General features: G+C 54.7%; 1 protein-coding gene across 1 annotated transcript in view; it reads right to left on the reverse strand.

The window, feature by feature from the left end:
- NDUFS2 (NADH:ubiquinone oxidoreductase core subunit S2) overlaps positions 1-22,851 on the reverse strand; it is a 30,760-nt gene that overhangs the window by 451 nt on the left and 7,458 nt on the right. Inside the window, exons 4-13 of the mRNA XM_073323511.2 lie at positions 19,829-19,949; positions 18,767-18,879; positions 17,805-17,879; positions 16,740-16,817; positions 15,775-15,860; positions 14,776-14,895; positions 14,118-14,247; positions 12,595-12,690; positions 11,731-11,814; positions 379-436 (exon numbers count right to left, since the gene is read on the reverse strand). Coding sequence (XP_073179612.1) covers positions 379-436; positions 11,731-11,814; positions 12,595-12,690; positions 14,118-14,247; positions 14,776-14,895; positions 15,775-15,860; positions 16,740-16,817; positions 17,805-17,879; positions 18,767-18,879; positions 19,829-19,949 — 961 coding nt within the window. The remainder of the gene's footprint in view (positions 1-378; positions 437-11,730; positions 11,815-12,594; positions 12,691-14,117; positions 14,248-14,775; positions 14,896-15,774; positions 15,861-16,739; positions 16,818-17,804; positions 17,880-18,766; positions 18,880-19,828; positions 19,950-22,851) is intronic.

The raw sequence follows: 22,851 nt of genomic DNA on the forward strand, positions 1-22,851 counted from the left end.
GCAGCCAGGGAGCCAACAGCACCTCTGCAGCAGCCAAACTCCCTCAAGCCCCCTGCAGGGGAGCTGGGGCACCCAGCACACCAGCAGACACTGCCCTACTGGCTCAAGAGGAGCCAGGGGTGCCAGGAGGCATGGTGCTTGGAGTCAGCAGGGCTGTGCCGGGCCCAGAGCACCCTAGATCTGGCTCCCTGCTTAGCCCTGGCATCTCAGGAAGGCTCCTCCCAATCAGCTGGCACCCACACGCCTGCCCAGCAATGCCAGCCACTCTGGATCACCGGCCCCCTCTCCTCTCTGCTGCTCGCTGCCTGCACCACCTCCCTCTCCCTCCCCCTCCCCCTCCCCGTGCCCGTTGCCCTGGAGCCCCAGCACCCAACATACCGATGATGGCCACCACGTCTGCCAGCATGTGGCCCCTCGACATCTTATCCAGGCCAGCCTAGGGGGGAGAGAGCGAGCAAGTGAGGAGCAGCCAGACCCAGGCCAGCTGGCTCCATTACCCCAGAGCCCCCCAGCCAATGCAGAGCTACACAAGTGCTGCCAGCTGGACCCAGAGCAGTCTGCCTGCAGAGTGGGGCAGGAGCCTGGAGCCCGCTGGCCCTGCGAGCTGCTGCCTCCCAGCTGAAATGGCTGCTTTCTGTTCTGGTTTCCCTCGGGGCCCCGCAAAGCAGCTGGGGCAAGGGCTCCGGAGACAGGCCAGCCCAGCTCCGGAACAGCCCTTCCCCCAAGGAAGACACACCCTTGTGCCAGCACTTGGGATGGAACAGCCTGGCCCTGGAATTATCCTGCAGGGAACAATCCTGTGCTGGAGGTGGGGGGCGCCTCCCCCTGGCAACCAGGCAACTGTCTGGAAGTGCAGAGCTACACAGCCCAAGCTGCTGTGGTCAGGACAATCACTGGCCAGGCTGCCATGAGGCCTGGACACCCAGGCCAACCGGTCTCATCTCATGAGTTGGGCTGGGGCGGGGAGGCTCCTTTTCCTTTCTCACTTAGCCCCCTCACCTACTTCCCCAGTGCCATGGTGGGCAACTGGGGTCAGCGCTGACTCCCACGGAACAGCACCCCCTAATGAGCTCCCCAGCACAGTGCTGGGGCCTGTGCTGGCTTAGAGAGAAGAGACCTCCACTGAGCCACCCGGGTTGCTCCTGGGAAGTCTCCCATCCCCAGCCCACTCAGCTTGTGGAGCTATGAGCTGTGGGCACGTAGAACTGATTAAATTGTTTTTAATTGTTCACTTTATTAACATAACTTCATAAATAAAGTTTTATGAATGAAACTACATTCATTCATAAAGCCAGGTACTCCAATAACTGGCTAATTGAGTTTCAATTTCAATCTAACTGCTGCGTAAATCACTGAAACTTGCACTGCTTCAACATTGTAACTTCTGTTCACTGTCTGCCATTCCTTCCACTTGTCCATGGTGTAACCTAAACTCCATTTTAACTTGTCCCAAACTCCATTTTAAAATGCTCACTTCATTTTTGCAAAACCCTGCTGTAATCTGATTCGTGTAGTTTAGATGTGTGAATGATGGAATCAAGCTCCAGCCCCGGCCCGTCCTGATGAAATAATGTGTAAACACCCAGCAGCTGAAGATGCAGACAACAGCCCTGACAAAGTAAGAGGAGTCCACCCTCAAAAGAAGAGAACAAAAGTACAACTGAAGGAACATCAAAGCCAGGTCCCAGGCTGAAAGTCATGTCTGCAATTGACGGGTGATCAATCACACCGGACCCAGAGGCAGCGTGACAAAGCAAGACCTATAGACTCTGGATCCAAACTCAACCCTACAAAAAGGATGGATGAGATGGAAAACTTTGGAGGTAACATTCCGCTGCCAGCATGGAAGGGCATGGGTGCATGCCCCACAGAGACCCAGCCCTTCCTTGTGCCCGGCTTTCCTGGCTGGTTAACTGCCACAAGCTACGAACCCAAGCCACGAACTCAAGCTACATTCAGGACTGGTAACTATCTAGCAGCTGCAGAACGTGTACGTGTGCGTGTACGTGTGCATGAATAAACGTGACATCTTGTCTTGTCCCCGAAACGATCCTGTGTAGTTTTGTCTGTGTAACATTAATGGTGGAGAATGCAGTGGGGGGAGCAAGCACAGAATCCACGATTATTATAAAAAGTGGTGTGCACCCCGCCAGCTTTAGTAAGCCTGGCACTATAGGAAAAAGATTGGAAACTTTCAATTAATTAACCAGAAACTCTGAAGGAAATAGGAATTTTGGTTTGAATCTTAGTTGAATAGTAAAATTGCTGTGCATTGAGAATTATAATTAAAAGGTATACACACCCTCGGTCATAGCAGGGCTGAGAAAAAGGGGAGAGGTTTAGCATCCTTCTCTCCACCCCGGACTGCTGGGGGGAAATAACTGGAGGTGGGTATACCCCCGGTCGTAGTATGGTTGGGCAATAGGAGGAGGACTTAGAGATCCTCGCTCCAAACCGAAAAATCCTAGGTACATACACTCTCAGCTGTAGCAAAACTGAGCTTAAGAGGAGAACTTAGTGTTTCTCTCTCTGATCCTTGGAAGGATTTTTATATTTAGTGTATGAACCCTCGATGGTAGTAGGCAGAGTGATACAGAGGGAGGCTTAGCGTCTCTCCCTCTGGCCCAGAGAGGGTTAAGTTAAGTTGAGATTACTGGTTCTGTGGATGAAGGGAAAGCAGTGGATGTATTGTTTCTTGACTTTAGCAAAGCTTTTGACATGGTCTCCCACAGTATTCTTGTCAGCAAGTTAAGGAAGTATGGGCTGGATGAATGCACTACAAGGTGGGTAGAAAGCTGGCTAGATTGTCAGGCTCAACGGGTAGTGATCAATGGCTCCATATCTAGTTGGCAGCCGATATCAAGTGGAGTACCCCAAGGGTCGGTCCTGGGGCCGGTTTTGTTCAATATCTTCATAAATGATCTGGAGGATGGTGTGGATTGCACTCAGCAAATTTGCGGATGATACTAAACTGGGAGGAGTGGTAGATACGCTGGAGGGGAGGGATAGGATACAGAAAGACCTAGACAAATTGGAGGATTGGGCCAAAAGAAATCTGATGAGGTTCAATAAGGATAAGTGCAGGGTCCTGCACTTAGGACGGAAGAACCCAATGCACAGCTACAGACTAGGGACCAAATGGCTAGGCAGCAGTTCTGCGGAAAAGGACCTAGGGGTGACAGTGGACGAGAAGTGGATATGAGTCAGCAGTGTGCCCTTGTTGCCAAGAAGGCCAATGGCATTTTGGGATGTATAAGTAGGGGCATAGTGAGCAGATCAAGGGACGTGATCGTTCCCCTCTATTCGACATTGGTGAGGCCTCATCTGGAGTACTGTGTCCAGTTTTGGGCCCCACACTTCAAGAAGGATGTGGATAAATTGGAGAGAGTCCAGCGAAGGGCAACAAAAATGATTAGGGGACTGGAACACATGACTTATGAGGAGAGGCTGAGGGAGCTGGGATTGTTTAGCCTGCAGAAGAGAAGAATGAGGGGGGATTTGATAGCTGCTTTCAACTACCTGAAAGGGGGTTCCAAAGAGGATGGCTCTAAACTGTTCTCAATGGTAGCAGATGACAGAACGAGGAGTAATGGTCTCAAATTGCAGTGGGGGAGGTTTAGATTGGATATTAGGAAAAACTTTTTCACTAAGAGGGTGTGAAACACTGGAATGCGTTACCTAGGGAGGTGGTAGAATCTCCTTCCTTAGAGGTTTTTAAGGTCAGGCTTGACAAAGCCCTGGCTGGGATGATTTAACTGGGAATTGGTCCTGCTTTGAGCAGGGGGTTGGACTAGATGACCTTCTGGGGTCCCTTCCAACCCTGATATTCTATGATTCTAAGTTGTAAGTTGCTCTACCAGGAGTTAAAAAGGGGAAATTGCTCTTTCAGGAGTGAGAAGGTTATAGTGTATCAATTTGGTTTTGCATTGTGGTTTGTTGTTGTTCACAATTGTTGGGGAAAATGTTTAAGAAAATACAATCTAAAGATATCCTTAAAGAAAAACAGAAAATATTGCCTTTTGTACAAGAAGCCACAACTTTTGAACTAATATTGCAAAAATTCGGACACAACCCTTGATCTGGTCAAGTGTTAGCTGATGTCCATACAATTTCAGACCTAGAAGACAAATTGGCTGGGTACTTATGGATATATAAACCCTCAACTCCAATGAAAAAGGAAGCAGCCGCAGTTCGGCTTCTATGGAAAACCTGTAATGAGCTATTCCTTCAACTGGCTGAATGTAAAAATGAAAACAAGAAACTGCACCAAGATTTACAAGTCTCTGCTGCAGAAGCAGAGAAATGGAAATGTATGTCCATTAATACCCAAACCCAGTTAGATGCCCTTAAGGATGGGTACAGAGAGTTAAAACAGCACTCTCAGATCTTACAGGATCACACAAAAGAAAAGAAGAGGAAAAAAAAATAAATCAGGAATTACAGGGAATGGTCAAAAAGTTAACTTTAGAACAGGGGAGAGCCCCTGCTGACCATACTCACTGTAAATCACTCATTAAAACAACTGGAACAAAAATTGGGATTTGCAAATAGACAAATTGCAGCAGTAACTTCAGGAGAAGGGACATTCGAGACCCCAGAAGGGGCAGACTTTTGGGACCCCTCTGGAGATTGGGAAGGGGCTATTTGGGTAGATTCCTCCTCCCAGGGCCAAAAATGCCATTGCAACAGTAACAAAGAAATCCACCACAACCATGAGAGAGGGTGGTGAAAGTGAAACAGTAACAACAGTGCCTGTTTCTGCCTCAGATCTCCAGGCCATGGCAAAGTGACTGGGGATTTTAAAACAAGAACATTTTTCTAGATGGAGTATTAATGCCCTTTTACTGGGAGAAAGGGAGGATTTAAACTCACAAGAAATGCACTGCTTAATGAGCATTGGTGCAGCCCCAAGTACCGGACACACTGTGGCAGAGACCGAGCAGGGTCTGCCATGGTGGGAGCGCTGTGCTTATTTGTTTCTAAGCTTCTATCTTTCAGCCTCTGAACCAGAACATCAGGAGAGCTGGTACCAGCTGAAGAGTTATAAAACACCTGGTTATAGTGTCATCACAAAGTCTGTGTTCAGTGTTGCATGTTCTGTGTCCGTCTTTGGTGGGGGTCCTGTGCTAGCATTGAGTCCAGAGAAAGAGAGCGGGGATACTATACTAGGTAAAGGGTAAATGCCTTTTCCTCTCTCTACTTCCCCCATCCCCAACCAAATTATCACTTACACCTCTGCCCAAGAGACTTTGATCCCCAATGCATCAGGTTTATTTTTGTTAGGTTCTCTAATAATCATTTTGTTGTTTATTTTTATTATTGATACATGTGTATTGTCAGTGACATTTGCTTGTATTGTTAATTCCAGACTTTCCTCTATGCACTCTGGTTCTACTTCCCCAAGCCCTGAAGGGTAGTTCATGGGCCCCATAACCTGTAAGACCTTGGCCTGTGATTGTAGGGCCCCATCTTTCAGGTCCCCAGAGACCTCTTGAGAACAACTGTTAGGAATAGGGGATTCTGCAACATTTTAGCAACTAAACGTTAGTTTAAGTCCAGATCAGTTTTACCTTGCATAACAACTGTGGTACACCTACAAAAGCTATTTGTTGTGCGTACTGAAGGGTTAGGGTTCACTTCTATTGTTTGATGGCTAATTGCAGCATCAAACTTGGGCCTCATTTTGTTTGTCACTGTACCCAATTATTGTAATGATGATGGTTTTATTGTATTCCCAATTATTATAGTTATAATTGTGTGCATATAAGTTTATATTATATCTGGTGTTTAGTCAGTTGTAATGGTTTTAGTTTCATTTGTTTGCAACAGATCACCTGTGCCCTACAATGACAACTAATGATCCTAGATCAAGGGGCAGAGTGTTGTAGGAGCAGCCCACCTGGTCAGCAGTTCTAGATAGAATTCTTCAGCCCATCACCGTTCTATTAGTAATCCTGACTGTTAGGGTGGTTCTAATGCTCTGCATGTGCTCCTGGATAAAACAGATGTATTTTAAGCTAAAACCACAGGCTCACATTTATAGCCTTAAAACAATTACATAAAACAAGGATTCACGATGTGACGGAGAGACTGCCGAGACTCATCAAGCCCTCGGATCGCTACCCCTTCCTGATTTGCCACGTGCGCACCAATGATACTGCCAAGAATGACCTTGAGCGGATCACTGCGGACTACGCGGCTCTGGGAAGAAGGATAAAGGAGTTTGAGGCGCAAGTGGTGTTCTCGTCCATCCTCCCCGTGGAAGGAAAAGGCCCGGGTAGAGACCGTCGAATCGTGGAAGTCAACGACTGGCTACACAGGTGGTGTCGGAGAGAAGGCTTTGGATTCTTTGACCATGGGATGGTGTTCCAAGGAGGAGGAGTGCTGGGCAGAGACGGGCTCCACCTTGCGAAGATGCTCTTCCCTCTCTTCGTAAGCAGGCTGGCTAACCTAGTGAGGAGGGCTTTAAACTAGGTTCACCAGGGGAAGGAGATCAAAGCCCTGAGGTAAGTGGGGAATTGGGATACCGGGAGGAAGCATGAGCAGGAGAGCGTGAGAGAGGAGGGCTCCTGCCTCATATTGAGAAAGAGGGATGATCAGCGAGTTATCTCAAGTGCCTATACACAAATGCAAGAAGCCTGGGAAGCAAGCAGGGAGAACTGGAAGTCCTGGCACAGTCAAGGAATTATGATGTGACTGGAATAACAGAGCTTGGTGGGATAACTCACATGACTGGAGTACTGTCATGGATGGATATAAACTGTTCAGGAAGGACAGGCAGGGCAGAAAAGGTGGGGGAGTTGCATTCTATGTAAGAGAGCAGTATAACTGCTCAGAGCTCAAGTATGAAACTGCAGAAAAACCTGAGAGTCCCTGGATTAAGTTTAGAAGCGTGAGCAACAAGGGTGATGTCATGGTGGGAGACTGCTATAGACCACCGGACAGGGGGATGAGGTGGACAAGGCTTTCTTCCGGCAACTCATGGAAGTTACTAGATCGCAGGCCCTGGTTCTCATGGGAGACTTCAATCACCCTGATATGTGCTGGGAGAGCAATACGGCGGTGCACAGACAATCCGGGAAGTTTTTGGGAAGTGTAGGGGACAATCTCCTGGTGCAAGTGCTGGAGGAACCAACTAGGGGCAGAGCTCTTCTTGACCTGCTGCTCACAAACTGGGAAGAATTAGTAGGGGAAGCTAAAGTGGATGGGAACCTGGGAGGCAATGACCATGAGATGGTCGAGTTCAGGATCCTGACACAGGGAAGAAATGAGAGCAGCAGAATATGGACCCTGGACTTCAGAAAAGCAGACTTTGACTCCCTCAGGGAACTAATAGGCAGGATCCCCTGGAAAATAACATGAGGGGGAAAGGAGTCCAGGAGAGCTGGCTGTATTTTAAAGAATCCTTGTTGAGGTTACAGGAACAAACCATCCCGATGTGTAGAAAGAATAGTAAATATGGCAGGCGACCAGCTTGGCTTAACAGTGAAATCCTTGCTGAGCTTAAACACAAAAAAGAAGCTTACAAGAAGTGGAAGATTGGACAAATGACCAGGGAAGAGTATAAAAATATTGCTCGGGCATGCAGGAGTGAAATCAGGAAGGCCAAATCACAGTTGGAGTTACAGCTAGCAAGAGATGTTAAGAGTAACAAGAAGGGTTTCTTCAGGTATGTTAGCAACAAGAAGAAAGCCAAGGAAAGTGTGGGCCCCTTATTGAATGAGGGAGGCAACCTAGTGACAGAGGATGTGGAAAAAGCTAATGTACTCAGTGCTTTTTTTGCCTCTGTCTTCACGAACAAGGTCAGCTCCCAGACTACTGCACTGGGCAGCACAGCATGGGGAGGAGATCACCAGCCCTCTGTGGAGAAAGAAGTGGAATTCTTTATTTAGAAAAGCTGGACGAGCACAAGTCCATGGGGCCGGATGCGCTGCAGCCGAGAGTGCTAAAGGAGTTGGCGGATGTGATTGCAGAGCCATTGGCCATTATCTTTGAAACCTCATGGCGATCAAGGGAAGCCCTGGACAACTGGAAAAAGGTTAATGTAGTGCCCATCTTTAAGAAAGGGGAAAAGGAGGATTCTGGGAACTACAGGCCAGTCAGCCTCACCTCAGTCCCTGGAAAAATCATGGAGCAGGTCCTCAAGGAATCAATTCTGAAGCACTTAGAGGAGAGGAAAGTGATCAGGAACAGTCAGCATGGATTCACCAAGGGAAGGTCATGCCTGACTAATCTAATCGCCTTCTATGATGAGATTACTGGTTCTGTGGATGAAGGGAAAGCAGTGGATGTATTGTTTCTTGACTTTAGCAAAGCTTTTGACACGGTTTCCCACAGTATTCTTGCCAGCAAGTTAAAGAAGTATGGGCTGGATGAATGGACGATAAGGTGGATAGAAAGCTGGCTAGATTGTCGGGCTCAACGGGTAGTGATCAATGGCTCCATGTCGAGTTGGCAGCCGGTATCAAGTGGAGTGCCCCAAGGGTCGGTCCTGGGGCTGGTTTTGTTCAATATCTTCATTAATGATCTGGAGGATGGCGTGGATTGCATCCTCAGCAAGTTTGCAGATGACACTAAACTGGGAGGAGAGGTAGATAAACTGGAGCGTAGGGATAGGATACAGAGGGACCTAGACAAATTGGAGGATGGGGCTAAAAGAAATCTGATGAGGTTCAACAAGGACAAGTGCAGAGTCCTGTACTTAGGACGGAAGAATCCCATGTACCGCTGCAGACTAGGGACCAAATGGCTAGGCAGCAGTTCTGCAAAAAAGGACCTAGGGGTTACAGTGGATGAGAAGCTGGATATGGGTCAACAGTGTGCCCTTGTTGCCAAGAAGGCCAATGGCATTTTGGAATGTATATGTAGGGGCACTGCCAGTAGATCGAGGGACGTGATCGTTCCCCTCTATTCGACACTGGTAAGGCCTCATGTGGAGTACTGTGTCCAGTTTTGGGCCCCATGCTACAAGAAGCATGTAGAAAAATTGGAAAGAGTCCAGCGGGGGGCAACAAAAATGATTAGGGGATTGGAACACATGAGTTATGAGGAGAGGCTGAGGGAACTGGGATTGTTTAGTCTACGGAAGAGAAGAAGGAGGGGGGATTTGATAGCTGCTTTCAACTACCTGAAAGGGGGTTCCAAAGAGGATGGCTCTAGACTGTTCTCAGTGGTAGCAGATGACAGAACAAGGAGTAATGGTCTCAAGTTGCAGTGGGGGAGGTTTAGGTTGCATATTAGGAAAAACTTTTTCACTAGGAGGGTGGAGAAACACTGGAATGCGTTACCTAGGGAGGTGGTGGAATCTCCTTCCTTAGAAGTTTTTAAGGTCAGACTTGACAAAGCCCTGGCCGGGATGATTTAATTGGGGATTGGTCCTGCTTTGAGCGGGGGTTGGACTAGATGACCTCCTGAGGTCCCTTTCAACCCTGATATTCTATGATTCTATAAAGTGTGACCCATTCAATACCCCTGGATTGAAGGGTCAAAAGGGGGACAATGTAGATGGTAAATGGTTTTTAATTGTTCACTTTATTAATATAACTTCATAAGTAAAGTTTTATGAATGAAACTACATTTATTCATAAAACCAGGTACCCCAATAGCTGGCTAATTGAGTTTCACTTTCAATCCAACTGCTGCTTAAGTCACTGAAACTTGAACTGCTTCAACATTGTAACTTCTGTTCACTGTCTGCCATTCCTTACACTTGTCCATGTTGTAACCCAAACTTCATTTTACTTGTCCCAAACTCCATTTTAAAATGCTCACTCCATTTTTGCAAAACCCTGCTGTAATCTGATTCGTGTAGTTTAGATGTGTGGATGATGGAATCAAGCTCCAGCCCCAGCCCGTCCTGATGAAATAAAGTGTAAACACCCAGCAGCTGAAGATGCAGACAACAGCCCTGGCAAAGTAAGAGGAGTCCACCCTCAAAAGAACAAAAGTACAATTGAAGGAACATTAAAGCCAGGTCCCAGGCTGAAAGTCATGTCTGCAATTGATGGGTGATCACACTAGACCCAGAGGCAGCATGACACAGCAAGACCTATAGACTCTGGATTCAAACTAAAGCCTACAAAAAGGATGGATGAGATGGAAGACTTTGGAGGGTAACATTCTGCTGCCAACATGGAAGGGCATGGGTGCATGCCCAACAGAGACCCAGCCCTTCCTTGTGCTCAGCTTTCCTGGCTAGTTAACCGCCACAAGCTATGAACCCAAGCCACGAACTCAAGCTACATTCAGGACTGGTAACTATCTAACAGCTGCAGAACATTTGGTGTGTACATCTGTACACACAGGTATTAGATATTGGTTATTGGTCTTAAATCCAATTGTGTTATTATAATAAACGTGACATCTCAAGCGCACTGTTTTTGTGTAGGTCCTACAAAAACAGCAGTTACAGTTTGCCCCTTTCTCAAGCATCCTGCTTTAGAAGCTGCAGGGCAGCACCACCCTGTGACCCGGCCCAGCAGGAATGCCAGCTGCCGGGCTGAGTCCCTGAACGGAAGCACCTTCCCCAGAGCAGAGTTTCTGGGCCAAGACCGCAGTATATGAAAATTCACCAGGAAAGTGTGTCCTGAGCTTGAGCCATGTGTGTCAACAGCACCCTCGCCTCCAGCTGGCGCCCAGGATGGGTGCTCCGGCCTCCCCTACAACGGCTGCCTGGGGCGTGTCCCTACGGCCTCCCCAGCCCCACCGACAGCCACCACCTCTCATGGCAGGTGGGACTGGGGCTGCACAGGTAGGGCCTGAATCTCGACCCCAGGCTGGGACCCGGCGTTTCTTGCTCCTCGGCCAGGAGCAGATCAGGCTCTGCAGGACTCCGGTGATCAGCACCCTTCAGCCCAGGAGCCCTAGGTCGCAGCCTGTACTGGCCTCACCCCTACGTGGGCCCAGCCACCCTGCACAGCAACGGGGCCCAGTGAGCACTGCCCCCCAGAGCCAGGCTGGAGCTGCTCAGCAACAGACCCAGATCTGTGGGTTGAACCTTGCCAGCAGCACCACTGGCCCAGGGCTGGCCCTGTGCCCAATGCAGCCCCTTGGCGGGCTGAGCTTGGCTGCCCGCACTTCCCTTTTCTGTGCCACGTGCCTTAGCAGCAGCTCGGGGCCCAGAATAAGCCCACAGCTCAGTGCAGGGGAAGCCATCCACAAGGATGGGCAGAGCTCGGATAGTGCTGGGCACCTAGCGCCGAGTCACTGCTCACAGGGGCTCCCCGTGCAACACGGGGAGCTGTAGAGTCCCGGCAGATCCATAAAGCGACATGCCCAGGACTGCCTCCGCGGCACCCCTAAAGGGAGACACCCACCCCCTCCCCCAGACTGCCCCCACGGCACGCCTAGGGGGCAGGATAGCCCAGTGGTTTGAGCATTGGCCTGCTAAACCCAGGGTTGTAAGTTCAATCCTTGAGGGGGCCCTTTAGGGATCTGGGGCAAAAATTGGGGATTGGTCCTGCTTTGAGCAGGGGGTTGGACTAGATGACCTCCTGAGGTCCCTTCCAACCCTGATATTCTATGATTCTAAAGCGAGACACACCCAGGACTGTCCTTGTGGTGCCCTTAAATGAGGCACCCGATCCCCTTCCCCCCCCAGACTGTCCCCGCAGCACCCCTAGAGCGAGAACCCCGTCCCATCCACCAGACTGTCCCCACAGCACCCCTAAAGCGAGAATGCCCCCCTTTCCAGACTGCCCCGGCAGCCCCCATCCCCAGGGAATCTCTTACCAGGTGAGCGAAGCCGGGCGCCTTGATCTTGCAGCGGTAGGGGCGGCTGCTGCCGTCGGAGACCAGGTAGACGCCGAACTCGCCCTGCAGGACGGAGTAGGGAGTCGGCAACAGAGGCAGAGGCTCTGCAGCCCTCACAGCCAGATGGCCGCGCCAGGCAGAGGTGCCCAAGGTGGGGTGGCATTTGGTGCCCTCCTCCCACAGGGCCTCCCTCTGCACCTGCTGGGTCGGGCGAGGCAAGCCTGTCACAGCTGCAGCATGAGAGGGGGGCAGGGGAGCCCACATGGGCAGAAGGCAGCTGGCACAAAGGATTCTGGGACACATCTAAACCCAGCAGCTCATCACATAACTAAGCAGAACCAGCGAGTCATGCGGGGCAAAGGGGCAGGAGCCCCATGCCAGAGGGGAGTGTCTTGGGTTGGGCCTGTCAGTGAGCTACCGGCATAGCCCCAGGACCCCATCTGCAGCCTATACCCACAGCTGCCCCAGAGACGTTCCTGGGAATCCGACCCTCCCCTCCCCGGGGCAGGGGGCGCCGATGAAACGTCACCAGTGCAATTGCCAGCCAGTAACAACACACTCCTGCTGTCCTCTAGTGCCAGCCCATTCCCACGGGCAGTGCCAGCAGTGGCCAGCCAGGCTCCCGCTGACTGGGGGGGGCAGCAGCTCTAATGCACCCCCAGCCGTCTGGACATGGCTGCAGGAGCCCAGACATTTCCCATGGTTTGGGATGGCACCGGAACATGCCCCTGTCCCCATAGCCAGGGCTACATTAGGGCACAGCCAAGGGGGCCATGACTCCGCTGCCCTGTGAGGGAGGAGAGAGCCCAGGGCAAAGGGCTGTACACCCCGCCAACAGAGTACCTTGGGGGCTTCGATGGCTGTGTACGTGGCTCCGGGTGGCACCTGGTAGCCCTCTGTGTACAGCTTGAAGTGGTGGATCAGCGACTCCATGGAGGTCTGTGCAGAAGGGAATTCAGAGCGTCAGACAGGTGGCCTGGACTGCCCCAGCCCTCGGCTACAGACACAGCAATACCCGGAGAAAACATTTCCACGGGTCCTCGCCCCAGCATGGACACACAGCCCCCAGCAGGAAGGACAGCCGCCCTGGGATGCCGCAGCAGGTGGGCAGGCAGCACTGGACAGGCCTGGGACTGGAGCCAGGGCTCTGACACTGACTCATGGCACAACACTAGCCCAGTCACTTTGCTTCTCTGCGACTCGCTTCCTCTCCTCCAGAAACACGGCTGCCGAGATTCCCCAGCGCTGCGAGGGGCACGGATGCTGCCGTGCATATCACTACTCACTACCCAGCAGCTCTGGGCAGGAAGTGACCAGGAATGCAGTTCCCAGGCCTGGGTGCGGGACAAGCACCGCTCCTTCTCCATCCCCAGGAGCCCAGTCTTTAGTGACAAGGGGTCAGGGCCCCCATCTTGGGTCCCATCCGGGCAAAGACATTTCTTCCCCTGTGGGCGACAGCTCCCCTGACCTGCCCCCATCCCAGAGATGGCAACAGTGTTACCAGGGGCCCCCAACTGAAGGCAGTTTCCATCTGGATTGTGAGTATTGCGGTAGGACGAGAACAGCCCCGTCGCTGCACAGAGCGAGAGGCCCCATGCTGAACACACACAGCAGACTCAGGGTGAAAAAAGGAAGGGCCATTCTCCCCCTTTCGCAGATAGGGAAACTGAGGCAGTCTGAGGGCTAGCGACAGCCCAGATCACACAGGGCAGACCTCGGAGCTGAACCCAGGTCTCCCAGGTTGAGTGCTGGTCACAAGCCCATCTTCCTTCTCATCCTCATCAGTGACTCATATTGTGGCAGCACCTGAGAGCCAAGCCCAGCCCCTGATGTGCCAGGTGCTGGACAACTTCGAATCTGCTAACCAAACAGCCCTTTCATTTGCCTGCTCTCCCAGCACCCACAGGGCTCAGTGCTCCATAGCGAAGCGGGGTCACACTACAGGAACAAAGGGAAACCGGAACCGCCCATGGCCAGCTGCTGCCGGTGGCTTGCAGCCATCTTCACTCACCTAGCCAGAGACCCAGGAAGCTGTCACGCCGTGGGGCTGCTGGCCCACTCCCCTTCCAAAGGAACCCCCCTCAGAGAAAGGCACGAGAGCGCAGCACCGGTGTTCTCCAGCTGGGCTGCAGCCCTGTGCCCCCTCCCATGAGGCCAGCGCTGTGCCCACAGGAAGGAAGTGTCACAGCTGAGCCTAGAAGCCAGGCATCCTGACTCCTCAGGGCATCCACCCACCCCAAAGGCAGGAGCCCTGCCCCGCAGTCCCCTGCTCTGACACGAGCCCCTCCTCCCCGAGGCTGTCACAGACGTGTGTTCCCTCCCCGAGAGTCGAGGCCCCAGGAGCGGGAGGCCCCGCGTTCCTTTACCTTCATCTCGGATCTCTTGGGAGGAGAGATTTTGGCATCATCCACTTTGATCTCCCCCTCAGGCATCTTGTTGAGAGACTGCAGGATGATGCGGAGTGACTGGCGCATCTCCTCCACCCGGCATAGGTACCTATGGAAATCAGGCTTAGCCTGGGCAATTCCAGCCTGCCGGGGTCCAGGCAGCAGGACTGACTGGAACCCTGGGCACCGCACGGAGGAGGGTGCTTGGTTTGAGCCACACACAGCCTGGCAGGTGACGCCCAGCCCTGCTGGACTCTCGATGGAACGGACGCTCTGGGCCCCATTGGCCTGCAAAGGGAGCTGCTGTCACGTGGCTCAGGCCACAGAGAGACAGCAGAATGGATAGACGCCTCAGGGGGAAAGGAGTGAGCCTGAGAATGGTCCCTGTGCTGCAAGGGCAGCCTCTGGGCATGTCCCTGAGCAATGAGCACCTCCCACGGGACACGGCCCTCCCAGGTTTAGCCCCCACCCGGAGAACTCAGCATGGGACACGGCTCTACCCATGGTCAGCCCCTCATCCCCAGACAGCTCACCACAGCACACGGCCCTCCCTGGGGTCAGTCTCCCCTCCCTGGAGGGCTCACCATGGGACACGGCCCCACCCAGAGCAAACCACCACCCCACACGTGGAAGGCACCTGTCATAGCAGTCACCCCGTGATCCAATTGGAACGTCAAACTCCACCTGGTCGTACACGTCGTAGGGCTGGGTTTTGCGAAGATCCCACTGGATTCCAGAGCCACGGAGCATCACCCCACTGGGAAGGGCAGAGAGGGAAGGGTTAGCCGAGCAGCGGGACCCAGGCTGTGTCTCCACCCCATCCGGGATCCTTGCCTGGCAGTGGCCAGCTCCAGACACGGTGGACGAAAGCGTAACCCTTCCAGGGGGCCATTCCCAAATCCGCCACCCAGAGGAAGTTTCTACTTTAGCCTGGGCACTTGGCATCAGCCTGGCAAGAGCTTCCGACGCTGATTAAGCCCCACCCTGCCAGGCCGCTATTAGCCCATCATTGCTAGGGAAACCGAGGAACAGCGAGGGGTCAGGGGCAGAGTCAGGTACAGATCTCAGGACTCTGCTCGCCTGGGTCTAGTCACTAGGTGGCGCTGCCGGAGGGAAAACCACCAGCAAGGTATACTGCGGCAGGAGCGAGGCATCCACCTCCTTTGTCCCCAGCCAGCTGCCCGGCTCTCTGCACGTTGGGGGAGAGGGGTGTGGGGGGGCTCCAACACACTGGGGCCAGGCCTCCTCTCCAGGGGACTCTCCACGACAGGAGCTAGCACCCAAGTGGCCCAGCGGAGCTCCGCCTCGCAGCCTCAGCACAGAGCCAGCTGAATGGGCCCCAGACGCAGCCCCCTATCACCTCTAGGGGTGCCTCTGACACTCCTCATGCTGTACCTACTCCAGGGCACCCGGGGGGAAGCCCGAAGCAGCCCCAACGACCGCTGCCCTCCCAGACCACAGGCATCTCCTCAAGCGCATGCGCTGGGGTCTCTCGCTGCTTTCGACACCATCAACCGTCCACTGACAAACCAGCAAGGCCGGACCATAGGGGAGCGTACGGACCTCATCGTCCCGGGATGCTCCCACCCCCACTCCAGCCTGCATTACAACACGTTGCCCTGGGCAAGGACCGTACCTAAAACCGTAATTGAGAGCCTCCTCTGCGGTTATGACTCCAATGTCAACCGTGCGATTCTTCCAGATCCGATTGTTAGTGAGCATCTGCCAGGGGACAGGGAGTGAGCACAGGGAAACGCCACCCGGCACTCGTTCCGAACATTCAGCCCGGCTACTCACAGGCACATGTACGATACAGCACCCAAGCACCTGGAGGCACTTCACCCCACATATATACCCTCCCCATCGCTGGAATGCGGCCAGCTCTGAAGTGGAACACAGCAAGTGTTAACAGACCATGTTCACTTCACACTCTGCACCTCCCTCAATTTCCCCTGCAGTTGGAGATGGGATTCTGCTTTTCCCACTCTTGATAGTGATGTAATCACAGGAGGTTTGACCTCGCCTAGGACACCAGAATCAACACCTTGACTGAGGAAGAGTGCCATAAGGTCGTCAATGACCACAAATTACCTAAGAGATGATCAAGCGGAACAGCCCAGCCGCCAGTTTATAGCACCTCCACACACGGCGGGGCCTGCTAAGTATTTAGCTCTGCCATCAGCCTCCCTGCCCCCAGACACATACAGATTTCCTCCCCCCTGTAAAAGCACACCCCACCCCGTGCTCCCTTCGTGGCTGTATTAGCTGCTCGCTACAAGGAAACCTTGTCTGGACTGACTGAGCAGCGCACTGGGGGCTGGATCAGTCAACACAGATCTGGCAGAGGTTGCAGGGGCCAATCCTATATTGGCCTGACCCAGGGTGGGAGAGGGGATGGAATGCACAAAACCCTTCTCAAACCTTAAGACATGCGGACTCCTGGGGCTGGAGGGGAATTGGGGGGGGGGGGGGAAGAGACACAGAGGATTCCAACGTTCCCAGGTCCCAAGCAGGGGTCCCCTCCCTGGGGAACAGCAGGGGCTGACTGCAGAGAATAATTCCATCCCCAATTCACAAGGCAACTCATCCTGGGAGCCACACCTCTTCCAACTCGTCGATCCGGATGGAGAAGTTCTTGGTGAACTCGTAAATATCATCCATCAGCCCCAAGGGCAGGTCCTGCAGGGGGTTAGCACAGGCAGAATCCGAGTGACGCACACAAGTCTGGAGAACTCAGGGGATCTCTCAGCACTTAAGGAGTGGGGGCCCTGGGGCTGCTGCCACAGCCGAGAGGTGCTGACGAGGTCCCGACGAGGTCCCAGTCACTCCCTACCTTCCTACCACCCCAGCCCAGAGCCCCACTTCTATTCAAAACCAAAACTGGCCTTCACAAGAGGCCATGTGCCCAGCCAGGCGCAGCTGCTGCCTGGCTCTGGGTATCAAGCCAACCTGGAGGAGGGACAGGGGAACCCGGGGTGGGATCCTGCCTTGGCCTGACCAGCCACAGATCCTATTACACTAGTTTATGGGGAGAGCTGAAGGACCCGACTCCCCCAGCCCGGGGCCATGGGCGTGAAACACTCAGCTGCAAGAGTCTCATTTTGCCATCTTGCCTGAGCACCGAGCATCTCCAGCTGGCTGCCTCACAGTCCCTCCATGGTGGGGTGAGGTGATCCTCCCTTGGGGGCCTCTCTCCCAGGGGGCAGAAGGGGGACGCAGTCCCTCCCTGAGTGGAGCTCCTGGCAGTGGAAAGGGCTGGCAAGAAGCCCTCCCGAGAGGCCAGTGTTGCAGGGCTCTTAGCAGCAGGGACTGGACCGGGACTCAGCAGAGACGGGGCTTCCCTCGAGCCCCAGGCTTTGGGGTGCGACTGCAGGAAGTGCCACTACTGAAGAAAGGGGGAGGCGCTTGGGTGCCCATGCCCAATCCAGCACAAGCTCCTTCTGCGGCTCCGCCCATCCCAGCTCCCCCGAGCAGCTGCAGGCAGGAGGCTGGGAGAGGGCACCATGGTCCACAGACAAGGGCCTGGGGCCATACCCGGACCTCATGCTGTAGCGGCCAATCAGGCTTCCCCACGCTGAGCGCATGGGGTCAGAGGGAGGCGGACGCAGCTCTGTATGGACGGGGCCAGCGAAGCGCTAGAGGAGAGCTGCACGCCACTGGCTGTACCTGGTGCACCCCGCCTGGCCGGACGTAGGCCGCATGCATCCGGGCCCCGGAGACCCGCTCGTAGAACTCAAACATCTGCAGGGGACAGAAAGAGCACTGCTCACCCACATGCCCAGCACCCCGAGCCCACAGGGCACAGAGCATGAGCAAACCAGGTTGGCTGGCCAGACATAAAGTGTGCCCCCCCCCAGCCCTGGGGTGATCCCAGCCCCGCAGGATGCATCCCACAGAGCACCCCAGAGATACTGTTCCCGGGGGCATGGGGAACAGCCAACAGCTCTCCCTGCCAACGCCCTGGCATGGACTGGTCACACCCTGGAAGGACCCCATTCCAGGGCCTCTTCAGGAACTAGGAAGCACCAGCGTGTTCCACGGAAGGGGGAAAGGAGTCCGTCTCTCCAAGGCTGTCAACTGAGCCCCAGACAGCGCCAAGTAGGGCCAGGCAGCCGAGCCGCCCGGGGAAGCACCGTAGTGGAGAAAGACAAAGCAGAATACATGGGGCCTGTGCAATTTACCCCTGGCCTTTGGCACACAGCTGCTTAGCACTGGGCTAGGCTGCAGAATCCTCAGCAATGGCTGAGCTAGCAGCTGATTCATGGGCAGCGCCGTCTGACTCAGGTTGCTGTCAGCACACGCCTTGGGCCAAGGGGGAATTCCTCCCTGGGCCAGTCACCCCACTCCAGATCTGGGGCCTTTGGCTCTGCCTGGAACTGAGCTCCAGGGATCCCCGGTGACACTGGGCACTACCTTCCCTGGCTGGGCCAGGGAAATCTCCTTAGACAGCACTGGCCCATTAGCTGCATTTTGGGGCTAGGCACTGGCTGAGGAGGCATGTGCCGTGGCCCGTTCGCAGAGACAGGATGCTGGAGCAGAGGGGCCACCAACTTGTTGGCTTCTGGCTGCCCTGTCCTTCTCCCATGATGGAGCTGCTGGCTCCAGTTAGAGCCAGCTGTGGGGTTTACCTTCTCTCTTTCCTCGAACATCCAGAAGAAGGGGGTCATGGCCCCGATGTCCAGAGCGTGGGTAGTGAGAGCCATGATGTGATTCAGAAGCCGCGTAATCTCCCCAAAGAGAACTGGGGCGGGGGGAGAGGGGGAGAAGAGAGAGCCCCAGTCAGAGAGAGACGGGCAGGCAGAGCAGCATGTGCCCAACAACACACAGACGGGCAGAGCAGTGTGCACCCCTCTCTCTCTCTCACACACACACACACACACAGACAGAGGGGAGGGGGAGACCGGGCAGCGTGCATCCGACACACCCATGCACACAGGGAAGGGGGCAGGCGGGCAGCGTGCATCCGACACACCCATGCACACGGGGAAGGGGCAGTGCCAGCCGTGGCCTAAACCCTTCGCGGGCCCAGGGCAGATCTGTCTTTAGGAAAGACGCAGCAGCAGGAGGTAGGTGCCCAATCCATTGCAGCAGGAAGCCTGCCTTTTTTTTCCCCCTCCCTCTCCCTCGTGCCCTCTTCTGGCCTAATTCAGAACAGCACCAATGGGCTCTGAGGGGCTGGGCACCGGGTGGTGTGGGAGCAGGGGTGCAGTATGAAGGGAAGAATTTCGCCCCAGCTCAGAGGGGAGCCCAGAGGCTTCTCCCCTCCGAACCTGCACTCCCGACGCCCACCAGAGGGAGAGAGAATGCCAGGGAACCCCAGGGCAGTGTTGGGCATGGGACCCCCAGTTGTTAAAATAGCCTCGAGAGTCTTGCTCCCTCAGTGCATTATGGGTGATGAGCTCTGGCCAGAAGCACCAGGGCATAAGCCAGCTACTGACTGAAAGGGGCCTGACAACTCCTATGCTCCTAGAAAGTGCCCAGCCGGCTACCTGGACAAACAAATGGGCATTGGCCTTGGAGACGCCCTTCAAGGGTGCCAGCTAGAAAGCACAGGACAGGTATGGTAGGAAGGGGCATACGGAGGAGGATTGGGGAGGAGCTGACTGTCTTTGGGACCCGCCTCCTCAGAGCCAAGGCAACCAACGTGAGCTCAGGAAGGGGACCCAGGTCAAGAGGAGGGGATCACTCACCTCGGATCCACTGAGCCCTCAGGGGCGGAGTGATGTTTAGCAGCTTCTCCACTGCCAGGGAGTAGGCCTGTTCATTGCACATCATGGACACGTAGTCGAGACGATCAAAATACGGCAAAGCCTGCGGCAGAGAACAGCCTGCAAACGCCTGACCAGCACTCGCTAACCCTGCCCTCGGCAGGACCACCGCCTGCAGACACAGCCTGGCACTGGGAGCACGCCAACCCTCGTGGGGCCAGTTACAAAGCGGGGATCCCTTCACCCACTCCTGAGCAGAGGAACCACACGCAGTGCCACTGCCCAGAGGAGAGGAGGAGCCTAGCAGCCAGCTAGAATTGCAGGGACACTGGGGCCATTCTGGCCTCCCTGAGATGAGATCGGACAACAGCACTTGAGTCAGCACCCCGGCCTCGCAAAATACGCAGAGCGCCACCAGCAGACAGGACTCAATTTCACAGCTCGACGAAAGGCAGCCCAGTGCCTTGGGCACTGCTTCAGCGCTGAGAGGGGAGAGCACCCCCTGTGGACTCACCATCATCAGGGCTAGCAGGGAGTCGTCCACCCAAGGACTGACAAGACCCAACTCCGCTTAGCCACAAGGCCTGGCACAATCAAAGTAACATACATGCAGGCCTGCCACCCTGGGAGCCTGAGAGCAGCCCCACTGTGCACAGGGAGGAGCCCAGCCTAAAGCCTACATCACTGGTCCCCAAACTTTTCCTCTCACATACCCCCTTACGAGTAATAGAATGTATTCGCACCCCGCATTGCCCCGAACCAGGAGCAGACCTGGCGGCCAACAGCGGGGCCCAGGAGCTGGGCCGCAGAGCCAGGGCCATAGCTGCAGCCAGGGCTGGAGCAGAGCTAGGGGAAGAGTGGGGCTGGGTGGCACTTCCTTCCTGCCCCCTTGTGGGGGCTGGCGTGGGCCCCACCGTGTACACACCCCTGGACATTGTTCCATGTCCCCCGACGGGAGCGCGACCCACAGTTTGAGAACCGCTGGCCTAGACAGTTGGAAATTCTCATGGCACATGTACCCCTCTACATGAACATGTAATTCCTTTGCTGAGATGAGAACCAAAGTACGTGGTTTTGTACCGAGATCAGCATGAGGGGTTGGAGAGCCCCGGTGCAGGTCTCCCTCAGCCTTAATCTCCAAGGCCAAAGCAGCACTGCAGTGAGAAATGCCTGCTCCCCGCAGAAGCCAAACATTTCACAGTCCAAAGGAAGTTACAGTCCAACAAATGACTACAACTCCCAGAAGGCTTTGCTCTCCACATTCTTCAGCTTCCTCCTGTTCACCTACAAGTCAATACCTACAGCGACCTGCCGAGCTTGGAGCAGAGGAAAGTTCCTGCCCACCACCGAACCCTGAACTGCCTGCAAGGCCCATATGAACAGCCTTCCAAGGCTGGTGCCTGGAGCTAGGGGGTCAGATCACAGAGCTGAGTCTCCGCAGGGCGTGCACGGACACTGCTCGTACACCTAGGCAGCGGCACTCGGATTGCTGTCACTCAGGCAGGCCGTCGGCATCCCTGGCACAGTACAGCTGGTGGCTGACCCTCTCCTCCGGACCAGGCGACCGCTGCAGGTAAAGCGGGGGAATTGGTGCTATGGAAGCCACGCAGATTCAGTGCTGCCGACGACTGACCAGGGCTCTGTGGTGTAAAGCAGGAGGAGCTCTGCTAAGGTCGATGCACCAGTGAGATCTGAATCCATCCCTCCAGCCCCCAGCTGCTGGCCTAGCCCCTGGACAGAGCTGTACCGAACACGCTCCCTGTGCTTCTAGAACAGTAGCATGCAGAGGAAGAGCACTATCAGATCATCTACACCCCCAGCGTTCTGCCCAGCTCAGCCTCTGGGCAGTCCCCGGGATGCCAGCTGTGCTCAGTCCCCTCCACCTGCTCTTCCAGAGCAGAAGCAGCTCGTCCTCGGCACACGTCACCCTCCTGGTCTCCGCAAAGAACAGAGCAGAGCCTGCCTTAGGGGATCTCCTTTACCACAGGGCTGAATGGTGATTGTCCCTCATGTACAAGCAGGGAAACTGAGACACAGAGGTATGCAGTGACCTGCCCAAGGAGTCAGTGACAGAACCAGGATCCTGACCCTCATATCTTCCTCTAGCCCTCAAACACCCCTCCGTACAGCACTGAGTCAGCATATGAGGACCTGAAAGCGAAACAGAACAGGCTGGCATGAGGGAAGCACCAGCCCACAGCAAACTGAACAGGGAAGCGAAACTTGGCATGTCTCTCCATGGACGTAGGCGCCCCTCTCTCGCCCAGAGCCTGGCACAAACACTGGCTAACGCTGATGAGCTGAACAGCGCCCCCAGAGCAAGTCACCAGCCCAACAGGCCTTCACCATTCACACCTTTTGCTGTCCACCCCCAGCGGGCTCCCTCCCTGCTCCCACGGAGGGCAGCACTGCTTCCCCGTTGCTCAATGCTCGCCCTGGTCCTGCCCCCGCTCTGTGGGCAAACTGGCAGCATGTGCCCGCCTGCCTCCCCCGCAATTTACGGGGCACGAATAGGGACTCGCTCCCTGGGAATCGCCTGTCTCCGAAGGCCAGCCAGGCATTACACTCTGCGCTGCTACAGCCAGCTTAGGCCGCCAAGGGAGCACATCACTAAGCTGCCTCTGCCTTGGCTGCGAGCCCCGAGTGCGTCCAGAGTGCTCTGGCACCCATAACTCTGCCTGGCTCCCGCCCCATGTTTACTGGGCTGGATTACTTCAAGTGCTGATTCCCCGGCAGCTAAAAAGGTTACATCTGATCTGGACAGTAAATCAAGGGAGCTCCATTTACGAGGCCCTAATGCAAAATCTGGCAGGCCGCTCCATCTTCCCAGCTTCCTCAGAGGCTGCTGACGTCTCTTGTTAAACAAGGCACACACACGTGCGCGCTTTTCATTCTGCTTGTGTCACCCCTTGTTCTTTACTCCAAGGGGCAGGACCTTGTCGTTCCCTACCACTGCCCCACCCACAGCGCCTGAGGGTCCCAAAGCGTTTTACAAATGGGAATCA

Source organism: Lepidochelys kempii, chromosome 24, assembly GCF_965140285.1.
Source record: "Lepidochelys kempii isolate rLepKem1 chromosome 24, rLepKem1.hap1, whole genome shotgun sequence".
Taxonomy (NCBI): domain Eukaryota; kingdom Metazoa; phylum Chordata; order Testudines; family Cheloniidae; genus Lepidochelys; species Lepidochelys kempii.